Here is a 21,057-nt window from a genome sequence, read left to right on the forward strand (position 1 = left end):
TTGCCCTCTTCTTGTGCTGCTTTCCAACTTGTGTGCTTTTTTGGTTTTGCCATGTATTTCTTTTCTCCCTTGGTCCAACTTTTCCCTGCTGCTCCTGTAGTTCTCGGAGCCTGAACTTCGCTTCTGGAAGTAGCTTCTCTTGTCCGATAAGAACCGCTCCTTCCAGCAGAAGGGGTTTTTTGCACTCACTTATTTTCCTTCTTTTCCCATTCTTCCACTCTCGTGGTTTTTCTCCTTCGGGTTTGTTTTTTTGCCATCTGTGCGATTGTCTCATGCCTCCATCATAAAGTTTATGAAATCCAGACTGAAAAATATTCTGCTGCTAAAAATGTTAAGGATTAAATTCATCCTTCTGCTCAGGTCAGTGGAGGCAACATGTACACGCAGACATCTGCTTCCTTCAGCAAACTGCGTAGAACCTTGGAGATGTTGCTGTGCTGTGTGCTCACCAGGGAGATGTCAAAACATGGCCAGAAAAATTGTAAAAAAAGGAGCAAATTTCAGGAGAGAGCTGAAGACTTTTGAGAAAGCAAGTCTGGACTTTCATGCCATTGGTGATGTACCTAGGGATAGTCAGCTCCGCCAATCTCCATTTCTTTTCAAAATCCAGGACAATGGTAGCTAGAATATATAATTACTTTTGTAGAAATAAACCACAAAGCTTGTAACATATATCACTAATGCTTGAAATGGCTGTGTTGAATGGGACTGAACGGCTGCTAACTGAGCTGGTTTTACTTTCCTCCAAAGAAAGAAGGTCCCTTTAAGAACTACTTTCACCCTTATATCTGAAACTACTTACACTTTAAACTTAACCAATTTTGCATTATTTGAAGAGAGATTCTCTTTTGGCTTACAGTCATGAATGCTACTTGTTCATTTTTTAGCAGGGAATAATCTCAAAATACTCTTGTGTTTGCTGATATTTCAAGGTAAAGGAATTAACTGGAAGTTTTCCCATTTTCCAGATGTAATCATTTCCAAAATAAATATGGAATGGGCTGTGGGATAATACCCTGTGAACCTTTTAATACACACAATAATACCCTCCAGTTTATACAAATCATTTTTTTCCAGACATAAATGTTGCAGTCTTTCTTACAGAGGTACCAAGGATTACATCAAGAAAACAAAATTGTAATGTTCACCACGCCGATTCTGCAGGCCAAACCAAGAGGTGACATACTGAGCCATAGTCATGCTACTGGCATCAGTAGAATTGTACTTCAACAGTATTTAGCCTATGGTGCCGCTGTTCCTGGAGACAGTGATTTCTTCCTTCTAAATCAGGTGACAGCACTGGTCGTTAAAGGCTAAATTAAGCCCCTGGGTTCACTAGAAGAGGAGTAAGAGGCAGTGCATGTGGATGTCGTCCCCAGAGCAGCCCAGAACAGCAACTGTGACCCTGCTGCTTCTCTGCTGCTTTCCTGCTTTCCAGGAAAGTGCTTTCTGGAGTTCTGCAAAGAATGCAGGATCATGTCTTGCATCATCCGGGGACGTCAGCGTCCTCCTGTGCTTGAAACTCCCTCGCCCAGATAATAACGGCTAGTTCCCTACCTTCATTTGACTGAAACTGCTACAACCCACCTTGACACCACCCAGACGGAATAAAATCTTTTCTGGTGGAAAAGTTGTGTGCTATCGAAAGGTATGTCTGCCCATGCTCTGCGGTCACCGTGCTGTGTCTGGAGCTCGTGTCCTTCCTCTGCCATCCTTCTGTCTCGATCTTTATCAAATCCAGCAGTCAGGAAAGACCTGTCCCGCATAGCTTCCACGTCCTTCATTTCTGCATACCGGGGGAGGGCAGCAGCCTTCAAATGTGCAGGTGATGTTCACCTTGCCATGACTATGAGTGGGAAGGATGAGGGCAGGCTGGGCTTGCACGCCGCTGCACGCATGGGGCTCTGAGGCACCATTAGATGGGTCTCCACTCCTAAAGCGGTCCGAGGAGCGAACTAGAGCTCTGGACCTCTATTGTCTGTGCCACCTGGTTGCTAATTCCCTCTCTGGCTCTTTTTTTGGGCCTTTTGAATGAGATCTGAGATAAATATACTATAGAGAGGTCTGGTCCTAAGTAGGGTGGATACAAGCCTGTCATTGCCATTTGCCGGCAGGAGCGCAGTCGGTGGCTGGCTGTTCTTCAGCAGCGTCGATGCAAAGGATCTTTCACAAAATAGGAGAGAAAAAGGAGGCAGAATGAACGATGAAATCCTCAAGTAAAATATTTTTGTTTGGCCCTCCTCTTCACCCATTTCCATCTTATTTGAGGTCATTACTGCAACATTATTTATGCTTCAAACAGGATTTTTTTCAAAGTCATGAGCAGCTTCGTGAACTTAAGAAAAGACTCAGAAGGAGCCATTTTTTCTCTGTTTGAAGTTCCTAGGGCACTTAAAGTTTCTGTAATAAAACTATCAGTCCATAAAGTTGAGTTGCTAAGACCACAGATAGAAATGTAGTTATTCTGAAGCAACTGAGCACCCAACAGCTCCTTTGCAAAGTAATGATAATTTCTAGGAACTCAGCACTTTTGAAAAGGCTTTCATTTTAAGCCTGAATTTTTCCAGAGGAATAATGAACAGTAAATTTCAGCAAGTTAATTTTCAAATGCTTATGTTGAAATAGCCTCAGGAGTGTGATCACTCCTGCTGCCAGCACTTGGACGTCACAGCGGTAGAATTCAACGGCCTAAGTAGCCGCTGCTGAATCGCTGCATTTTACAGGTTTGTATTTTCAAGCAGATTGGCAGTGATTTTAGGTTGTCCTGCAATGTTGGGTTCGTAAACTACATCATCCTTCAGCAGGACTCTGGGTGTCCAAAGCTGTGAGCAGGGTGCATGGCTTGCAGGAGGCTCTTTGAGGCAAGCTGCTGCCTTTGCCTTTATTTTCAGCAGGGTGGCTGAGCAGCCACCCTTTGCTACAAGGTGTCTTGAAAGCACTTCAAATTGCAAATAAAAGAAACGATGTACCCGTGATTACTATTAGCTTTTGAAATACTGGGTTTAGGCAGGCAGATGTGGCTTTAGACATCCACGTTTGGACCTCCTGTCAAAACTCAAGGCAGTATAAAAACCAGTTGTGGATTTGATGGGGCTGTAAAGATACTGAGAGCAAGAAGAGACTCTGCCTTTGGTTTCTCTCTGCTGGACTGAGCTTTGAATGTACATGAAAAAGAATCAAGGAAAGAAGTTGAAGCAAACTCGTTAAAACTCTCAAAAGAACCATTTTTAAACATAGAAGCATTCAGAGAACAAAACCTCCTTTTCAGCACCCCTGGCTCCTTCCTAGGGGTCATTTCTTACATTTCTGCTAAATCAGTTGAGAAAGTCACTAAAGCATAGCAACATTGCAGTGTCCCTAGGAAAAAAAAAAAGCACCAAAGAGGCTTGAGAAAACTCTGAATAGCGCAGAAAGCAAGAACAAATGTTTTATATATGTGGTATTGTTAAAACTCCCAAGTGGCATAAATATAATAAACAATAGTGAAGAATGGGATATTTCTGTTTGTTTCCCCACACTTGAGATGACCTAACCTACCTCAGGCATGGTTCCGCTTTGGGACTTGTGAGTTATTTGATCGGTCCAAACTTGTGAAAATAAACACTATTATTCTACTGTTCTACATTGTGCATTCTTTTGTTCTCTGTAAATAGACTGAGAACTAGCAAATGAAAGTAAATTATAATAAAAGACAAATCAAAATAAAAACTGCCGATAAACCAAAACCAACACATGGGAAAAAAATGTAATAAACACAAAAATAATGGAATGGTATACTAATCACTGAGCACAGCTCTGTGCGCTCCAGATGACTTTGTCAGCATTTTATGGTTGAGTTCTGATCTCATTTACAGACATCTCCTGCAGAGACTTCCCTCGTACTAGCTCTGGCGTGGCCAAGAGAAAAATCTTAACATGTTAAGGTCAGTATTTTCAGAGAACCCTGTGGGAGTTAGATGCTCAGATCCCATTGGATTTCAGTGCAGGTTGGACACCTAACTTTGTGTCTCTAAAAAAATCCCCTCCTTAAAGTAGTAGGTTATTTCTCTGGCTCTCCCAATATTGTCTTCCAGGGAATAGTTGCCAGTGTTTTGTCTAGTTGTGAGTAAATGGTTATCTTGCTAAGTACCCAGCTAGAAGAGATGGACTTGAGTGTAGATTCTTTATTAGGAATACATTTGCTCTCTGGGCCCTAAGCCCAGAACCCCATCCATGTCTCTGTGTAGCAGTAACATCTCAAAGGCGTGTTTTGCAGAACATTTAAGATTTGTCCAGCTCTGTGCACATCATGTGTTAAGAATTACTATTGTTTATAACATAAATGATAGGGCTTTCACCACTCCCTGGGAGAGGTCATTTTGCAGCCTGATGTATGTCACTGTCAGAAAGCTTCTCTTGATATTTTTACAGTATTTTTTAGCATTGGAAGACTTTGAAGATAGGGAGCAGAAAACTTACTGCGTTGGCTAGAGTTCCGTATGCATGTGCATAGGGATGAGGTAACTGGTCAGACAAGGTATCATTTTACATTCCCCTCCCACACCAGGAAAGCACCTTCCTTCTGTATCCTATTTATAGAAAATAAAAGAATTTTGCTTGATTTTTTTTTTTTTAGAGAAGAGGTGTAATGGTAATATTTTATAAAGATCTCTTCGGTCAGAAACCCAGGGGGAAACTGGTACAGGCTGGTTGGGATAGTATACTGCCCCTAAAAACAAGGCAATAAGGATGGTTAATGACCTGATGTCCATGGATGTGCAATTTATGTCGCGGCACCACGAAGCAGCATTAACCCATATGATATATTTAAAATAAGTTCCCTCATACCAGAACTTTAGTAAAATTTACATGGGAAATCACAATGTAAGCAAGAAATTATACCTCCTCCTGGCACTCCCACCCCCACTGAACTGCATCCATCTCTGTTTTGGGGGAAAGATTTTACATAAAAATAGTGAAAAAAGCATATTTTCATAGGAAATTTTAAGTAAACTAAATAGACTAAGTTGAAAGAGCATACACTCTTACCACCGTACAGAGGAGCTATAATTATTGATGGATTATTGATGATCCAAAAAAAGAGATATACAGGTTTACAGTACAGCTCACCAGAAGCTCACTGTCTCAAAATATCATTTAACACCCAGCATCTCTGTTTTAGCTGAAGAAAAATAAGCCCCAGGGCCATCTCTTACCAGTACCACTTTCTAGGACTTTTGAAAATTCTCTTTCCCCAGGTGTCCACTTAACAAATGATCGCTGGAAATGCTGGCTTTTTACTTACTCAAATCATGGGTTTGGGGGCCGGTTCATCCTTTCATAATTCAGAGCCTGGAGTGGCATGGCACTGCACTTTATGCGCGAGTCTTACAATAAAGGTATGTCAGCCTCCAAATGATCCTCTAGTCAGGCTGAAACAAAGAATTTTTTATCCTACGGTTATGCATTGTTGCCCAAGGATTCTTGCATAAATTCTTCCTTAGTCCCTGCTTTCTTGTTACACTTGAGCCTATGTTAATTCCTCTTAACTGTACCCAACTACCTGGAGCAGCTAAGGAACGAGATAGATGTCCTGAGCTCCTTTGATAGTCACGGGAGAGTGGAGCATCTCCAATGCTGCCCCGTTAGATCTGAACTGGACTCCCGAGTACCTTCTCCGTCTGCCTTGACTACACAGGATTTGATGGCAGACTAACTTAGCAATGGCAAAACCTATCAAAAAACTCACCCTAGGCTGCACAACCCCTGCATCAGATGCGTAGGAAGAAGAGGCAATGTTTGGGGCAGCACGGAGAGCATCGCTGGCCGCTTCAGTGCTTGTCCTGCATTGCAGTGGTCTTGGTGTGGTGGCAAAGTGCAACCACGAGAGCCTTTCCTGCAAGATTAAAATAACGTGAGATCAATCTAGCTCTTAGCCTGAGGAATGGGCTGCACTGGAGGAGCAGATACAGTGGCTTTTGTCTAAATTGGGAGCCTGGCTCTTCACTGCTTTGCGCCTTGTATTCAGAGCAAAGGAGTTGGTACGCTGGCCTTCCTTCCAACTGATTCCTCCGTATCTGGAGTGATTTTATGTCATAAACTGAGTAACCTTACCTCTCAATACAGCACTATGCCCAGCTGTGGCCTGAAATTTTCATATTTGGGAAATAATTGGCTTTAGTTTTGCTTGGGGAATATTTGAGTTAAATGGCAGCTTTCTTATGTTTTTTTTTACGCACATTTTTAGGAGTTTCTTTTTATATTTTTCATAGTTCCCCAAGGATGTGTGTATAGTGTCAACAGTAATGAATGACATGAACTTTTACCATAAGGAACTGAAATATCATGGTAATCTAGTGTTCATGGTAATTTGGCCCCATGGACGTCTCTCCGAGGAATAAAAATGCCTGAGAAAAACAGAATTCACATAAAGTCTCGTTATTTTCTAAGTTCATCTATATGTCTATGGGGAACTAGATGAATTGTCAGCCTCCAAATATAAATAACACTGCTCAAGAATGAAAGATCAGTACATACGCAAATGCTCGATCCAGCAATAATAAAAAATAAAATTCTGCATTTGTTCCATTGATAACAAAACCTCAGTACAGTGCTAAAATACCATCGTGATCAGCACGGTAGAAAAGAATCAGGGTGCGGTTCCTCGACGGTTGAAGCCAATCTAAGCTGATCTGTTTTCTTTCGTGGTCACACCACCCCTCCTCGTCATCACAGGAGTATTTATTTTATTGGGTTAGTTTTCTGACAATTAGTACCTGGACCTACCCTGCCAGGGAGTCAGAGGAAGAGCATATATGCACATAGGACAAGGTGGGTTGCACTCCATGTAAGCACCTGTACCCATGCAAGGAACACAAGGTAAATGTAAAATGGCAGCAAAGGCTTCTGGACAAAAGCGAATGACATTTATGCTCAGACTAATTTTGAAAGTCCCTTAGTCTGTGTAACAGTAATCCATATGATTAATTTGCCAACTTGGATAGAAATTAAGAAACTTGTTTGCCAAAGGCTTGCCAAACCAGTCCTTCTCACTGTCTGGAATGAAGTTTATGTTTGTCTTCATATGAAAGTAGCACGGCTTTAACTATATAGGAAAAGGTAAAGAAAAAACACAACTGTGAATGCCATACACAAATGGTTTGTGGAAGAGCAGCTCTGTCTGTGTGAGAAAAGGGGATAAACTAAACTGAAAGAGGAAGCAGAATAAAGCAGATATCTTTTGCAATTATGTCCATGCTCTATGTATAAATATATTAGCAAAAACTCGTCTCCTTAAATGAAATAATTATACCAGCGCCCAAACTGCATGCATATTGTGATCATTTAAAGAGAAAACAACCATTAATAAATTAAAAAAATCAGAAGAATTGCAGAGGAGACTGGAATTTGGAAATAATTAGCACTCAGTGACTGTATTTTAAATGGCCCACAAAGTGAAGAATAGCGCTACTGTGAACTGGGCAGTCCCACTAGAACTGGAAGAGTCAGGTATTGCTGCCTATTTAAACTTCTCTGCGATTCTATAAGGACCTGAAGGCGGTTGTGTGTGTAACTTAAAGCCACGTTACGGGCGCGTGAGGCGGCTCCTCGTGAGAGTCGTGCCAGCGGTCCCTATCAGCACGGGGACAGGTTTCACTGCGGTGTGCGGTCCCCCTTTGTGTATTCACAGATGCTACAGGAGCGGTGTGAATGCAGCGAACTTCACCTCCTGGCAGATGTTGAATTTTGTTCCCAGGAGAATGACCCACCGCCTGCCTAACACAATACAAAGAAGGGGTTTTTTTCCAGCCGTGCCCTGCAAGTCAATACTTGCTGTTATGTAATTAAACACAGCATATCAGCTCACATGGGCTTTTTAACGGGTAAAACCAGTACATTTTAAGATCTGTGGCCAGATTCATCTGTGCGCTTGATAGCTCTGTGCTGCTCCAATGACACAGAACAACCTTAAGCCTGCAATAACTGATTGATTAAACCAGCTCATCGCGGTATCGCTGCAGCAGTGCAAACCAGCCGAAGCGTATCAGCAAATCCACCTTCTTTGCTCCTATTTTAAGCAATTTGTATCTCAGTCTAACCTATTTCCAAACTTTAAAAATGTAATTAATTACTTAATTAATTTAAATGTTTAAAAGCTTAGTATTTACTTCTCGGGTAATAAATTAATTAATTTAAATGTTTAAAAGCTTAGTATTTACTTCTTGGGTAATAAATTAATTAATTTAAATGTTTAAAAGCTTAGTATTTGCTTCTTGGGTAATACATTTGAGGAGAAAGCACTATAGGATGCTTTCAAAAAAATCTGTCCCCTATGTCCCTAAGCGGGTTTGTGTGATGTGGGTGACAACTGGATGTGAGGAACAGGACCTGGTGCAGTCTGGGTGAGTGAGGAGCAGTAATTCAACTCAGCATGCCATGCGAGGCAGAAAGAGTCCTTCTTAAATCATGTCCAGTGAAATTTGCTTTGCAGAACGTGCACAATGCCACCGAGAGCCAAGTACAACGTTGCTTATGGAGAGCAAATATACGGGAAATAACCTCCGATGCTGCCATAGAGTTAAACAGGATGCAGAAAGATTTAGTGGGAAAGATGACTCTGCAAGAAGGAAACTAAGCCGTATTTATAAAGCAAGACTCATGACCTCTCAGAGAACAAGAACTCAGCCTGTCATTTTCTACCATGGTTAAATCATGCCTTGTGAACGATCGGTCTATTACTTCCAAAACTTGCAGGCTAATTGGCTATTGCGAAATGAAATTTCTTCAAATGAGACAAGAAGTGCATTCCTCCTTCAGGATTGCACTCTGCACATGCCAAATCCAAAGTTATAAAACCAAGCTGTTTTGGAGTTATCTGAGCATAAAAAAGAGGCCTCTGAACAATTTTCTGAGAAGAAAACTGTTCATCATTTTCCAGAAAAAAAAAATCCCTTGGACTAAGGTCAAGTGTGGGAAATTTCAAGCCAAAATGCAAATCTCTGAGCATTATAGCAGCAAAGCTGAGTAGCAATTCAAACAGAAAGTCATTTTGGGAGGCAGTAGCACTGACTCCAAAATTCAGGCTGAATTCTGCCTCCACTGTGGGTCTGATTTTCCAACTACAGTCTGCTAATTTTCCCAAAAGGAACAGATTTTCTTGAAATTGGGCATGCTCGATCTCTGCAGGAAAGCTTTCCTGAGAAGTCTGGTAAAATCAGACAAGGGAGGAGGGCTGGTTGGTTTGGATGGGATGGTATTTTAGTACAACATTTTATAAATGTAGCTACACTCTGAAAAAAAATCATTGTGCAAATGTCTTTGTCTCACCAGATCCTGCCAGTGACTTTGCCTCGCAGCTTCTTGTCTGTTCTGCTAATCTGGCTGGAGAGATGTATCAATCTCTGAATTGTTTGAGGAAAGGGACTTTGGGAAAACTGTTTAAAAAAAAAGAATTAAAGTTATTCTTAAGCATAGAAAGAGAAATAGCTGTGTGAAAAAATACTCACACATGGATAAAGTGACCTTTATATGGGCACCTTTCATCTTATGAAAGTTATGGCCAGCTTTGCTCTCAGTGCCCCATTGAACGCTGCGTGTGATACATCTGTGCCTTCTGGATTTCTAACCACACACACAATTTGAAAAATCCTCTTGCATTGTCAAATGTTTTGATGCTATCTAAATGCAAAGGATTTCTCAAAATGATGAGTGTTAAGTAACACTGAAATTTCCTGTTTACAATGCTATAAAACCAAATTCTGAGGTCTCTGTGCAGACCAAAATATTGACTTTCAAGGGTCATGGGGCAACTATTGACCCATGCTGGCATGCGAGGAATTACACACGTGAATCCAGATATGGGATCTACGTGTCACAGCTTAGCTGCACCAAAGTACATGAAAGTAAATTACAGTCATGTCGGCATGAAAACAGAGATCAACAGCATGTCAGGAGACCTGCCCTCTAGGCTGCATTGCTGGTACTGTCTGGGCCTCCCTTTGCAGGGCCAGCTGGCTCACATGGAGACACCAAAGGTAGAAACCTAAACAAAGTACCCTGAGAGCATCAGGAGCAAATCCCACCCTGCTGGATCAGGCCCGGAGAGGGCCCGCGATGCACCGTGGCAGGTGAATTTGCACGTACTATATACTTTATTTCAAGGTCTGGGACACGTTCTGCCCCATTGAGATCAATGTTGATTGATTCAACGTCATTGAATCAGAGTCCCACTCTGTGCACTACCTTGTGCGCTGGTATTATATAGGAATAGTTCATGTATGAAAGAAACCAGATATGTGTGTGTACATATTTGCGTATGTGTATATATATATACACACATAAATACATATGCAGCTCACTGCACCAGGTTTTTCCCTGAGGTCGAGTAGAGCCACGTTCACTTGAAGTGTCATGACAAAACAAATAATTTCTTTTCTGGTTGTTACTGGACAATTGAAATGCTGATTATAATGGATAAATACAGCAGAATAAATGCAAATTGGGGAATAGGCTCATCTCCTGCTTTAAAAGAGACAGCTTCACAAAGTACAGAAGTAAGTAGGGGAGAGAATTCATATTAAGCGTGTGAATAGTAATTAGGAATCAATTGTAGATATGTTACTAGATGCCTGAAAAGCCATCACTGCATAAAGAAAGCAATCTGTCTTGATTAAAAAATTCAGCTAACTTTATAGGTGGAAAAACTAAAGAAAAAATCTTTAATAAATTTTTTAAAATTATAAAGTCAATAAAGTTTAAGAAAAGCATAAATGTCCAACAGTAGGAAGGAGACATTGATTTGAATGAATATAAATCCAAAAAGAATTACAAGAATGTGACGAAGGGAAGGCAGGGACTGCTCTCACCCAGCATTAGACACCTCTTGGTGAGTTTTCACCTCTGGGCTAGGCATCCTGGGTTCCCTCTACAGTCAGTTGAGAGGTAGAAGCATTTTTAGAATGAAATTAATCTGATCAAAAGTTGACATCTATATTTGGTTAAAATAATCACATCCTAATGTGGTATCAACTTTTTAAAAAAAACCAACAGCGTGCCTGAGGTTTCCTAGGTCTGCCCACAAGGCAGCAGTCCTGGCTCCCAGTGCGATGCTGTGGGGTAAATCGTGTCCTCGGAGGTCTAAGCAGGGTCGTCTTCTGTAGGAATGACGAGGTGATTTTACCTGCACATTTGACATTAGCGTCACTCCTATGGGAAAGCTGAGCCATGTTCTAATATCGCAGTTCAGGCAAACGCTGAGGCATTGAAAATGTTCAGAGAAGAGTTACGAACCTTCTCAAATTCCCTGCGAGGTGATGGAAGGCTCTGAGAGATGCTGGTAAGCCTTATTTAGTTTTGTAATGTAAAAATATGTTCACAACTCTAGTAAATGTGCAAAAGTACGCATACAACTTAAGGGGGAAATAGTTATAGCAAGATAATAATAAATTATAAGCAGAATTTTATATTCATGTGATTCCTATTATGTGAGTTGCCTTCTGCAAGTGTCTGCCTATCCCAGTTGACTGTAAAAGGACCAAGGGTGCTTAGGCTACGAATTCAGACATATCCATTAAGACTGTAAAGGGTGGTTTGGGCTGAAAGTGCTTTTCAAACAGCAGGGTCAAATCTTGCTCCTTTAAAATCAAAAGCATGATTAAAGAATTGGAAAAGACGCCTTACAGTAAGAAACTCAGGAAGTTCAATCTCGTTTGCTTACTACCAAAAGGCCAAAGGGTGACTTAATCATGGCCTGACGTTACCTACAGAGATAATCTCGGTAATGACTTCTCAACCTGGCCGGTAAAGATAGAACAAAAGTCAGTTGCTGGAAGCTGAAGATAACTCAGACTAGATACCAAATATAATTATTGGCAGCCGCAATAAATAATAATTGTCAGGGTGGCTGCTTATCCTTTAACGAAGGCAACCTCAAAATCGAAATCAGATTTATTAAAGAAAATATGCTGCAAGTCAGGCAATAATCAAGGAAGGAACATGGCTTGTGCTGTGCCGGATGCGGGCCACCGTCTCGCACTGCCCAGTAACCTAAGAACCTATAAACCCACTGTCCTGGAGGTTTCTTACTTTGATCTGTACAAGCTTATCATGGTGACATGTAATCACTGTTAATATATGCATAAGGTTCAAAGTAGGGTAATTACCATTTTTTCCAACTCCGACCTCTCGTACGATTTGCCACCACCTCTCCCAGTGCTCTTGTTTTGAAAACTAATTCCTGTTATCTAAAAGACTTTCCAAAGCAAACACAGCAGTGTAGCACTTTCTAATATTTATTTTGTGTTCTCAAAGAAAAGGCAATAGCGGTAGGGGTTTTTTGGGGGGGAGAGTTCTTCTTCTAAAAAGATACTTGTGGCCACTGTAGCTTTAAAATGCCCCCCTACCCCTTCCCTGAGTCCAAGGACCAGGTCCACGGGCAGAAGGTTTTGCTGTGTAACTGCTGAATATGCAGCACGTGATTTTTTTCATGGCAAGGAGGCAAAGATCCTGCTCTGGTAGCAGCAAACTCTGCTTCGGTGCCTAACTGCAGCAGGAGACTGCAAATGAAAAGGGTTTTCATATACTAAGACAAAGATGCGTAGTTTTTAAGGTCACCGTGATCCTCCCTCTAGTCTTTTCTCCTACATAATTCGGACAAAAAAAAATCCCAAAACTTCTCTGCCTCCTGCTTTCGAGTGTTTGACTGCATGGAGAGCACCCGTCACCCCTTCCCCGCGCTTGTCTGATGCAGGTGGTAAATTCGGTGGGGCTGGGAAGAGCTCGGGAGACGCGCAGCACGCCGTGTGCGGTCACAGCGTTATCGTCCACCCGGATTAGCAGCTGAGCACTGCTGGGTACGGACGGCAGCGCTGGGGAGTACGTGTGGGCCTTGCAAGATAGGGTTGAGTTGCTGACTCCATCGTAGACTCCTTGCCTGACCTTGGGACTGTAGCACTGTCTGCCTCTGCGTTTAAAAAGTTAAGATAATATTACTTGTCTGCCTCGCAAGGGTTTTGTAAGGTTATAGGCACTGTTTATTGGAGCTAGCTGTAAAGTACTAACGGTGGTGAGAGCTATGAAAACAGCTATGCTCATGAAACCCCAATTAAAATACTATCTGTCTTGCTAGAGGAAAGCACACTTAAAGCCCAGCAGTCCCTACAGCATCACGGCACAGCTCACACACGCATTTCCCACATCTCGGAGGTGAAAAAAACCCAATGGCGATGGAGCCGCAGAGGGGAAACCCGCGGTGACTGAGCACAGGGCACTTGATAGCATGGGTTTTGCTGTGATTTCCAATCTCATGCCCAGAAAGGAGGCATTGTTAGGCGCTGCCTTAGTCTGTTAGTCCTAGTCTTAGTCCAGCAATGCATCCAGGAGATATCGGGGAGAAGTGAAGGCCCCGCGGTGCGTACAGGGCATTGCTGCTCGCGACGGACATGCTCAGGAGCACATGCAGATGCCCCACGCTGTACACACACAGTAAGAGGTCACTTAACCGGGGCTTTACAAACATTTTCAAAATGCTTTACAAACATTTTCAAAATGCTTTACAAAGAATTCATTAATAGATGACATATTTTTGCTAAAGGCACAACCAGCTCAACCAGATTTTATTACAGGTGTAAATAATACTGAGAGAATTTAAGCGCGAGTCTCGCTTGTCTGCTCTTAATCCCTCCTCCCGCGGACACGTTAAGGGTCTGCTTAATCGTCCAGCCCTTTCCCCTCCAAATTCACGAATGCTTCATCCACACTTTTTTATTTTAGAGATTTATACAAATGCCAGAGGGTACCTAGCAGTGCCCTCCAGGTTTCTTGGCTCCAATGAAAAAACAAACAGCGCTAAACCCCAGGTGTAACCCAGCGGCCAGCGGTGCAATTTAACTCATTAGGAAGTAGGTGGCAGCTTAGAAAGCCACCCCGGATATTTTTAACCCGGCCACGAAGAAGCTGCGCGCCCTTGGCTGTACAAAGACAGGCCAGAAGCGAGGGAAGGGCTGGGGTGCAATGACGAGGAGCCCCGACATGTCCAGGGGAGCTGGACTTGGGTGCTGTGGGGAGGGATGGTGGGGACACCGGGGCGGGGGGATGTCTCCCAGGGGCGCCAGGCCCGCCGGAGGGGTGGAAGGAGGTACCCGTTGTGGGGCGAGGGGCCGTGATCTGGGTGTTTCTGGATGGGGGTGCAGGTAGGGGGTCCCCAGCGAGGAGAAGAGGGGGGTCCCTTGCGAGGGGTGGCGGGATGCAGCCAGGAGGAAGGGCGCTTCTCGGGGGGTGGGGGTGCGGGTCGGGGGTCCCGGGGGAGGCAGCCCTGGGTGCCGAGGTGGGGGGTGCAGGTCGGACCCCCCCCGCCCCCGGCGGGCCGCTGGGGCGGGCCGGGCTCCCCGGGGCGGGGGCGGGGGCGGGGGCGGTGGCGCTGGGAGGGCCCGGGGCGGTGCCGTCCCTCCCCTGGGCAGTTTCTCGGCGAGGCTCTTTAACCGCGGAGCCGCCCCCGGCCCCTCCCCGTTGGAGCCGGCCCGTGCGGCACGGCGCGGCCGGGGCCGGGGCCGGGGCCGGAGCCGGGCCGGGGCCGGGGCAGGGGCAGGGGCAGGGGCAGGGGCAGGTGGGGGCCGCGGCCGGGGCAGGTGGGGGCCGCTCGGGCCATGGCGGGGGGCGGCGGCGGGGCGAGCGGCCGGGCCCGGCTGCTGGCCGTGCTGCTGGCGGGGCTGCTCGGCGGAGCGCGGGGCTTCGGCGACGAGGAGGAGCGGCGTTGCGACGCCATCCGCATCGCCATGTGCCAGAACCTGGGCTACAATGTCACCAAGATGCCCAACCTGGTGGGACACGAGCTGCAGGCGGACGCCGAGCTGCAGCTCACCACCTTCACCCCCCTCATCCAGTACGGCTGCTCCAGCCAGCTCCAGGTGGGTTCGGGGGGCCGGGGGTTCCCCTTTTGTGCCCGGACCGGCTGCCACCCCCCATCCCCGGTCCAAAAACACCCTGAAGAACCCCACAGTGCCGCCGCCTCGCGGCGCGGCTCCCCGCGGGCCGGGCGGAGCAGGGCCCATCGCGGGAGGCGGCGGGCGGCCCGGCAGCGGGGAGCGGCGCGGCGCGGTCCTCTCCTCCCCTCCCCTCCCGCCCGGGGAAGCGGCGGCTCCCGGAGCCCTGCCGGGCCGTGTCCCCCCCGCTTCTGTGGTACCCGAGTTGCTGCGAGCCTCTGAAACGAGAAGCCCAGGGAGCTGGCTCCTGGGCGCTGCTCCGGACCTCCTCCCGGAGTTTCACCGCAGGAGTTTCTTTCCCAGGCGAACGGCGAGGTCCTCGTTCCTCCCCACGGGCATGGATTTCATCAAACAAAACCCGGCTTGTTTCTTGGGGCAGAGATCCCGAACGAGCACGCAACCCCCCTCACGCTGTCGCGGCGCAGAATTGCGATTATTCAAAAGCCGAGAGCACGACAATATTTCGTTACCGTTGTAAATACGTGCGTGACCTTACGGTAAAAGAAAAAGACATTCTTCTAGGAGGATTGTGAACCAAAGTAATTCAATAAATGCCTTTTCTTCTGTTTGTTTGTTAGCTGTAGTATCCAGGCAGTGCCTAGAACAAATATATGTATTTGTTTAAACAGTTTCAATTTGGTTTTTTTGCTTTCCTAAATTGCACCCTTGAGATTTAGATCTGGCTAAATCCCGCTCGCTTTATTGAAACTGATGGGCTAAATTTACATGGAGCTAATCTGGGGAGTAAAATGTTCAGGCTTTGGCTTGGACCACATTTGAACTGAAAGAAGACAACATTTTTAGGTTTTGGGGTTTTTTTTCTCCTTTGCTTTTATTGTTCTTGGTTTATTTGTTTTATGCTGCTTCCTGTTTTTTAAGGCAAAGGACCAAATATTACGGCTAAAAAGGCAAGAAAAGAAAACTTGTTACATTTTGACCTGTTTAATTTTCCCCTAACGCACTTGTGATTTCTGTTTCTTCCAGTTCTTCCTTTGTTCGGTCTACGTCCCGATGTGCACGGAGAAGATTAACATCCCCATAGGTCCCTGCGGTGGCATGTGCCTCTCTGTCAAAAGAAGGTGCGAACCCGTTTTAAAAGAGTTTGGATTTGCCTGGCCGGACAGCTTAAACTGCAGCAAATTCCCACCCCAGAATGATCACAACCACATGTGCATGGAGGGCCCAGGAGATGAAGAGGTTCCCCTCCATAGCAAGACCTCCTTGCAGCCTGGAGAAGAGTGCCACAGCATGGGATCTAGCTCGGAGCAGTACATCTGGGTGAAGAGAAGCTTGAACTGTGTCCTGAAGTGCGGCTACGACGCTGGTCTCTACAGCAGGTCAGCTAAGGAATTCACGGATATCTGGATGGCCGTGTGGGCCAGCCTTTGCTTCATCTCGACTGCCTTCACAGTCCTGACCTTCCTGATTGATTCATCCAGATTTTCCTACCCGGAGCGCCCAATCATATTTTTGAGCATGTGCTACAATATTTATAGCATTGCTTATATTGTGAGGCTAACTGTGGGCCGGGAAAGGATATCCTGTGATTTTGAAGAGGCAGCAGAACCTGTTCTTATCCAAGAAGGTCTTAAGAACACAGGATGTGCTATAATTTTCTTGCTGATGTATTTTTTCGGGATGGCTAGCTCCATCTGGTGGGTTATTCTGACATTGACGTGGTTTCTGGCTGCAGGACTCAAGTGGGGTCATGAAGCTATAGAAATGCACAGCTCTTATTTCCATATCGCAGCCTGGGCTATCCCTGCGGTGAAGACCATCGTCATTTTGATTATGAGACTAGTAGACGCAGACGAGCTCACCGGTCTCTGCTACGTTGGGAACCAGAACCTAGATGCGCTGACGGGCTTTGTCGTCGCTCCGCTTTTTACCTACCTGGTCATTGGGACTTTATTCATTGCAGCGGGACTCGTGGCCTTATTTAAAATCAGGTCTAACCTCCAGAAAGATGGAACTAAAACCGACAAACTGGAAAGACTGATGGTCAAAATCGGTGTCTTTTCAGTGCTGTACACCGTCCCAGCAACGTGTGTCATTGCCTGTTATTTCTACGAAATCTCCAACTGGGCCGTTTTCCGCTATTCGGCAGATGATTCCAACATGGCAGTGGAGATGCTCAAAATCTTCATGTCCCTCTTGGTGGGTATCACATCAGGTATGTGGATCTGGTCAGCCAAAACTCTGCACACGTGGCAGAAGTGCTCGAACAGACTGGTGAACTCAGGGAAAGTGAAGCGGGAGAAGAGAGCAGACGGTTGGGTGAAACCTGGGAAGGGGAACGAGACTGTGGTATGAGAAAAGGACAACACGCCGAGGGTCTGACTGCTCTCCTGTGAAGGACTGATGGTGTGTAAGCATTGCCGTGGAAATGTTGGGAGTAGAGTAGGGAGACGGTTACACAACCTGTCTCTGGGGGATGGAAGAAAAAGCCTTAAAGAATAAACAGCAAAAAAGATCATGCTGCAGATACAATAGCCATAAACCATGCTGCCCAAAATAGGAAAGCCCAGGGAGGCTTTAAAAGCTGTGAAATATCCAAACACGTTATCTTCCTTTTTTTTTTTTTTTTTTTTTTTTAAAGCAGGTTGCAATATACTGAAGTCTTTAGAAGCTGAGGGACTGTAGCCCACAGCTGTGGGATGTTGTTTTCTTTTCATCGTCTTATAGCTGATGGAGGAAGGGCAGTCCAGGGCCAAATTCTGGGCTGATTTAGGGTCCAGTTATCAGAAGATGGAGCACCCAGGACCTCAGTTAGATGCCTTCTTTCCGAGTTCAGCGTCGTGAAGGAAGCGCCTGCTGAGGGTTGTGTCTTTATGCCCTGGAGAATTCTGTTACTCCCATACGCTGTGCAAGTCGGCCAAGGATCGGATCCTCCAGCAAATGCCAAGTGGAATTCCCAGGTCTGAGAGTTACCCATGATGAGTAGGATTTAGTGAGGTATTAGTGAGGATGATTCTTTAAGTCATCTGATGGTCTAATAATAATTTTGACTCATTTACTGTCTGTAACCTGGTCTGAATTGAGAGTTGGCTCTGCCTTGAGCAGGAATCTGGACCTCCCTAGGTCCCTTCCCACCGAATTATTCTGTGGTTCAATCAATATTTCTTATTTTTTAAAGCTTTACTCAAGGCCGTTGTCAGAAGTAGAGGAGTCAGTGGGAGCTGGGGAACTGTGTATGGTCTTCTGCATCGATTATCGTTATCTGCCTGCCTCCATTCCTTGTCCCTTCAGGTGCTCCTGCTATTTCCAGGGGACTACTTTATTCTGCTGCATTTAATAGCTTTAAATAAAGTCTTACATTATAGTGTTCCTCCCTCCAGGAAAGAGAAAAATGAGTTGAGGGTCTCTTCAAACAATGCCAGTTTTCTCCAAGTAAACTTATCTGGCTCTCTCTGGAGACCTGTTGCGTAAAGCAATTAAGTCTTAATATACTTCATTCAGTGAGATGGTATCTCTGCAGACGCCAGTCTGGGGAGAAGCGAAATGTTAAGTTCCTTGGCAACCTCATGTTCACACAGATCAGTTGTATAATTATCTGTGTCAGTTACAATTAAAAGAACATTCTCAGCCCATGACATCGCAGTACAGCTGACTGCCTTATGACGATGCTCCAATTGCTCACTGACAGCTATGGAGATTTTTTTTTTAACCTATATTTACATGCAGAATGTGAGCAGGCATTCAGTCCTCGGGAGCAAGAGACATTTCCAGTTTTTGTAAAGGGGTCCCAAGAGGAGAGATACCAACTTCTTGGTGAATAATGTTTCATAGCAACTGTCGAGTTTTCTAATCCTTTTATTTGAGGAGACATCGGCTTGTGCTCATGGGTAGCTTGAACCTTGTGGCAGGGGCTTGTCTGGCTAATAAGAAAGGTGATGCAAATAGAAATAGCCCGGGAGTACTTAAGAGAACACTGTTCTGATACTTTATCCGTTTGAAGGACCTTCGGTTTTATCTGTGTGCCCTAAACTTTTGCTCGCTTTGTGTGGAACCTGGTCAGCTGCGGAGCATCCCCGCAGTGCCCCGACTCGCACGGCCATCGAGGGCAGCTGAGAACAGGCACTGCGTTATTGCAGTCCTCACTTTTCATACAGGTGCCCCATGTGCTTCCCAAACCACAGTTCATTCCAGCTCTGGCCGTGAACACTAATCTGTCCCAGAAGTGTGTATTGTTTCAATGTCAATGTTGAAACATGTGCTAGAGCACGTTTAAAAAAAAAAAAGCAACAAAAACAAACCCCAAACAAACCCTAATTGCAGTCTTTGCGGTTGGGCTCCCTTTCCAGCAGAACAAGTGACAACTTGATGCATTCTGCTCAAGACGCGCAAGCATTGTCTTGGCCAACGCCTTTTCATCCTCTCCATAGGCTCTCCCTTTTAGTGTTGTGTTTGGATCTGGTTGTTCCTCTGTGGACCAGGAGTTCTGCAAGTAGGAAATCTTCAGATGGCTGAGTTTCTCCATCGTGCAACCTTTCTCCTGGCGTAGCGAGGGATGTAAAGTCAGCAGCTCTATGTTGACTTTCAAGGGGTGAGGATGCAGTAGGAGCCTTGTCTTTTATCCTAGTATCGGGCTGTGCCAAGGTGTCGTGTTCACTCAAGTGTCCTTCACTCTGAAATGGTTTGGATACTCTCCTGGCCAATACTACCCATGTTTGACCTGACTGATTCAATAAACAGCGTTTTTAACCATGGTATGTACACAGAAGTGCATGTTAAGTAGTCCCTTGTTATCAGATCCCTGCATCACTGCCTGTGACCCCACGAACTGTGACAGACAGACGTCCCCTGTGACTTGAGACGTTGGAAGTGAGTCGGATGAAGATTGCACTGTGTAGCCATACGAGGGACCTGGGGGGATGTTCCATTAAAGAGTGTGAGAGACTCGAATACTATGGGGAGGAGGTGGGCTGGGGAGAGACATCCGCTGCTGTTCCCGAAGGAACGTCTTCCCCGAGCATCTGGGGGGATATTGTACCAACCCAAAGCGAAATTAGCTGTTACAGCAATGACATCGTTCCATAAATGCATTCATCCACATGGATTTACCTTGCTCCACTTTGGGGCTGTATGAGTGGGAAGTCACAGCAGATAGCCTAAAACCCGGTGGTTGTGAAGAGTGGGTATCTGCAACTCGTACGTTCTCTCGTTTCAACGTTGTTATGAATTCAAAGCCAAAAAATGTGTGACTAATCCTGTCTTGGAAGTGCAGTTGCTGCGGTTATACAACCAGAAACTTTGCAGCGGTTCCCTTCCTTGTGCAGTCCCTGCTCCCTTCTCCCCCACCCCGCGTGTGCTCTTCTCACTGCAGGTTTTGGAAGCGTCTGCTGGAGAGGTATAAGCTTGGCTCTTACATTAAACAGACAAGTTAGGTCCTTCTTCTGAATTTTAAGGAAATAGACACTGATTATTTTGGGGTGTACAGAAAATATATCTGCTTTGATGTATGTACTGTAAATTTCTAATTTATCACTGTAAAAAAACCCAAAACCTTTGCTATTTAATTTTTATATCAAAATAAAATTTTAACCTCTGTGGATAACTAAGGTATTCCTGGCAGCCCTCACATTTGTGGTGAGTTTGTTTCTTAAATTGGCTTCATCACTGTTGCAAGTGCTTTTTTCCCCCGAAGGCAGAAGGACTGAAATGCTCACGCTGCGGTGAATGGATGCTCCGAATGGGTTAATCCGGCACGGTTTGGTTCTAAATGTGGGCTGTGAGAAATAACTGAGAACAAAACATCATTGGGCAACAGTGGAAGTACGTGCATGCTTCAGGGCTGGCACGAGGGGTGGACAGAAGCCCTTTCAAAGACGGCACACAAGTCCTGGGCGCTGGCTGGGGAAGCGACTGGAGCCCTGGGCTTGTCTGAGCACATCCCCAAAACCGAGCAGGAGTGCAAAGATGGAAACACAGCCATCCGCCGTGTTTCATCTACAGCAGAGCCTCCTGTAAGGCTCCTTTTTACAGATTGGACTTAATGATCTCGGGTCCTTTCCAACCTTAATGATTCTATGATTCTGTGATTTTTATTTCGCGCGTTATGGAATACGTGCATCCAAAGCTGCACTGAGCATTCAGATCC

General features: G+C 45.2%; 1 protein-coding gene across 3 annotated transcripts; it reads left to right on the forward strand.

The window, feature by feature from the left end:
- Positions 1 to 14,598: 14,598 nt before the first annotated feature.
- Positions 14,599 to 20,518, forward strand: FZD4 (frizzled class receptor 4). 3 transcript variants are annotated; one of them, XR_015704955.1, is made up of 3 exons: positions 14,599 to 14,882; positions 15,942 to 17,321; positions 17,560 to 20,518. XR_015704955.1 is itself a non-coding variant. In XM_087758434.1 (3 exons), the coding sequence occupies exon 3, from the start codon at positions 15,969 to 15,971 to the stop codon at positions 17,268 to 17,270; it is 1,302 nt and encodes a 433-aa protein (XP_087614560.1). In that variant the 5' UTR covers positions 14,763 to 14,882; positions 15,261 to 15,496; positions 15,942 to 15,968; the 3' UTR covers positions 17,271 to 20,518. The 3 variants fall into 3 exon arrangements, 2 of the variants coding, with proteins under 2 accessions (XP_087614559.1, XP_087614560.1); XM_087758434.1 differs by adding an exon at positions 15,261 to 15,496 and having other exon boundaries at positions 14,763 to 14,882; positions 15,942 to 20,518; XM_087758433.1 differs by having other exon boundaries at positions 15,942 to 20,518.
- The last annotated feature ends 539 nt before the right edge of the window (positions 20,519 to 21,057 follow it).

This window comes from Nipponia nippon, unplaced genomic scaffold, assembly GCF_047370975.1.
Source record: "Nipponia nippon isolate SJK-2023a ecotype South Korea unplaced genomic scaffold, ASM4737097v1 scaffold_2, whole genome shotgun sequence".
NCBI classification, from domain to species: domain Eukaryota; kingdom Metazoa; phylum Chordata; class Aves; order Pelecaniformes; family Threskiornithidae; genus Nipponia; species Nipponia nippon.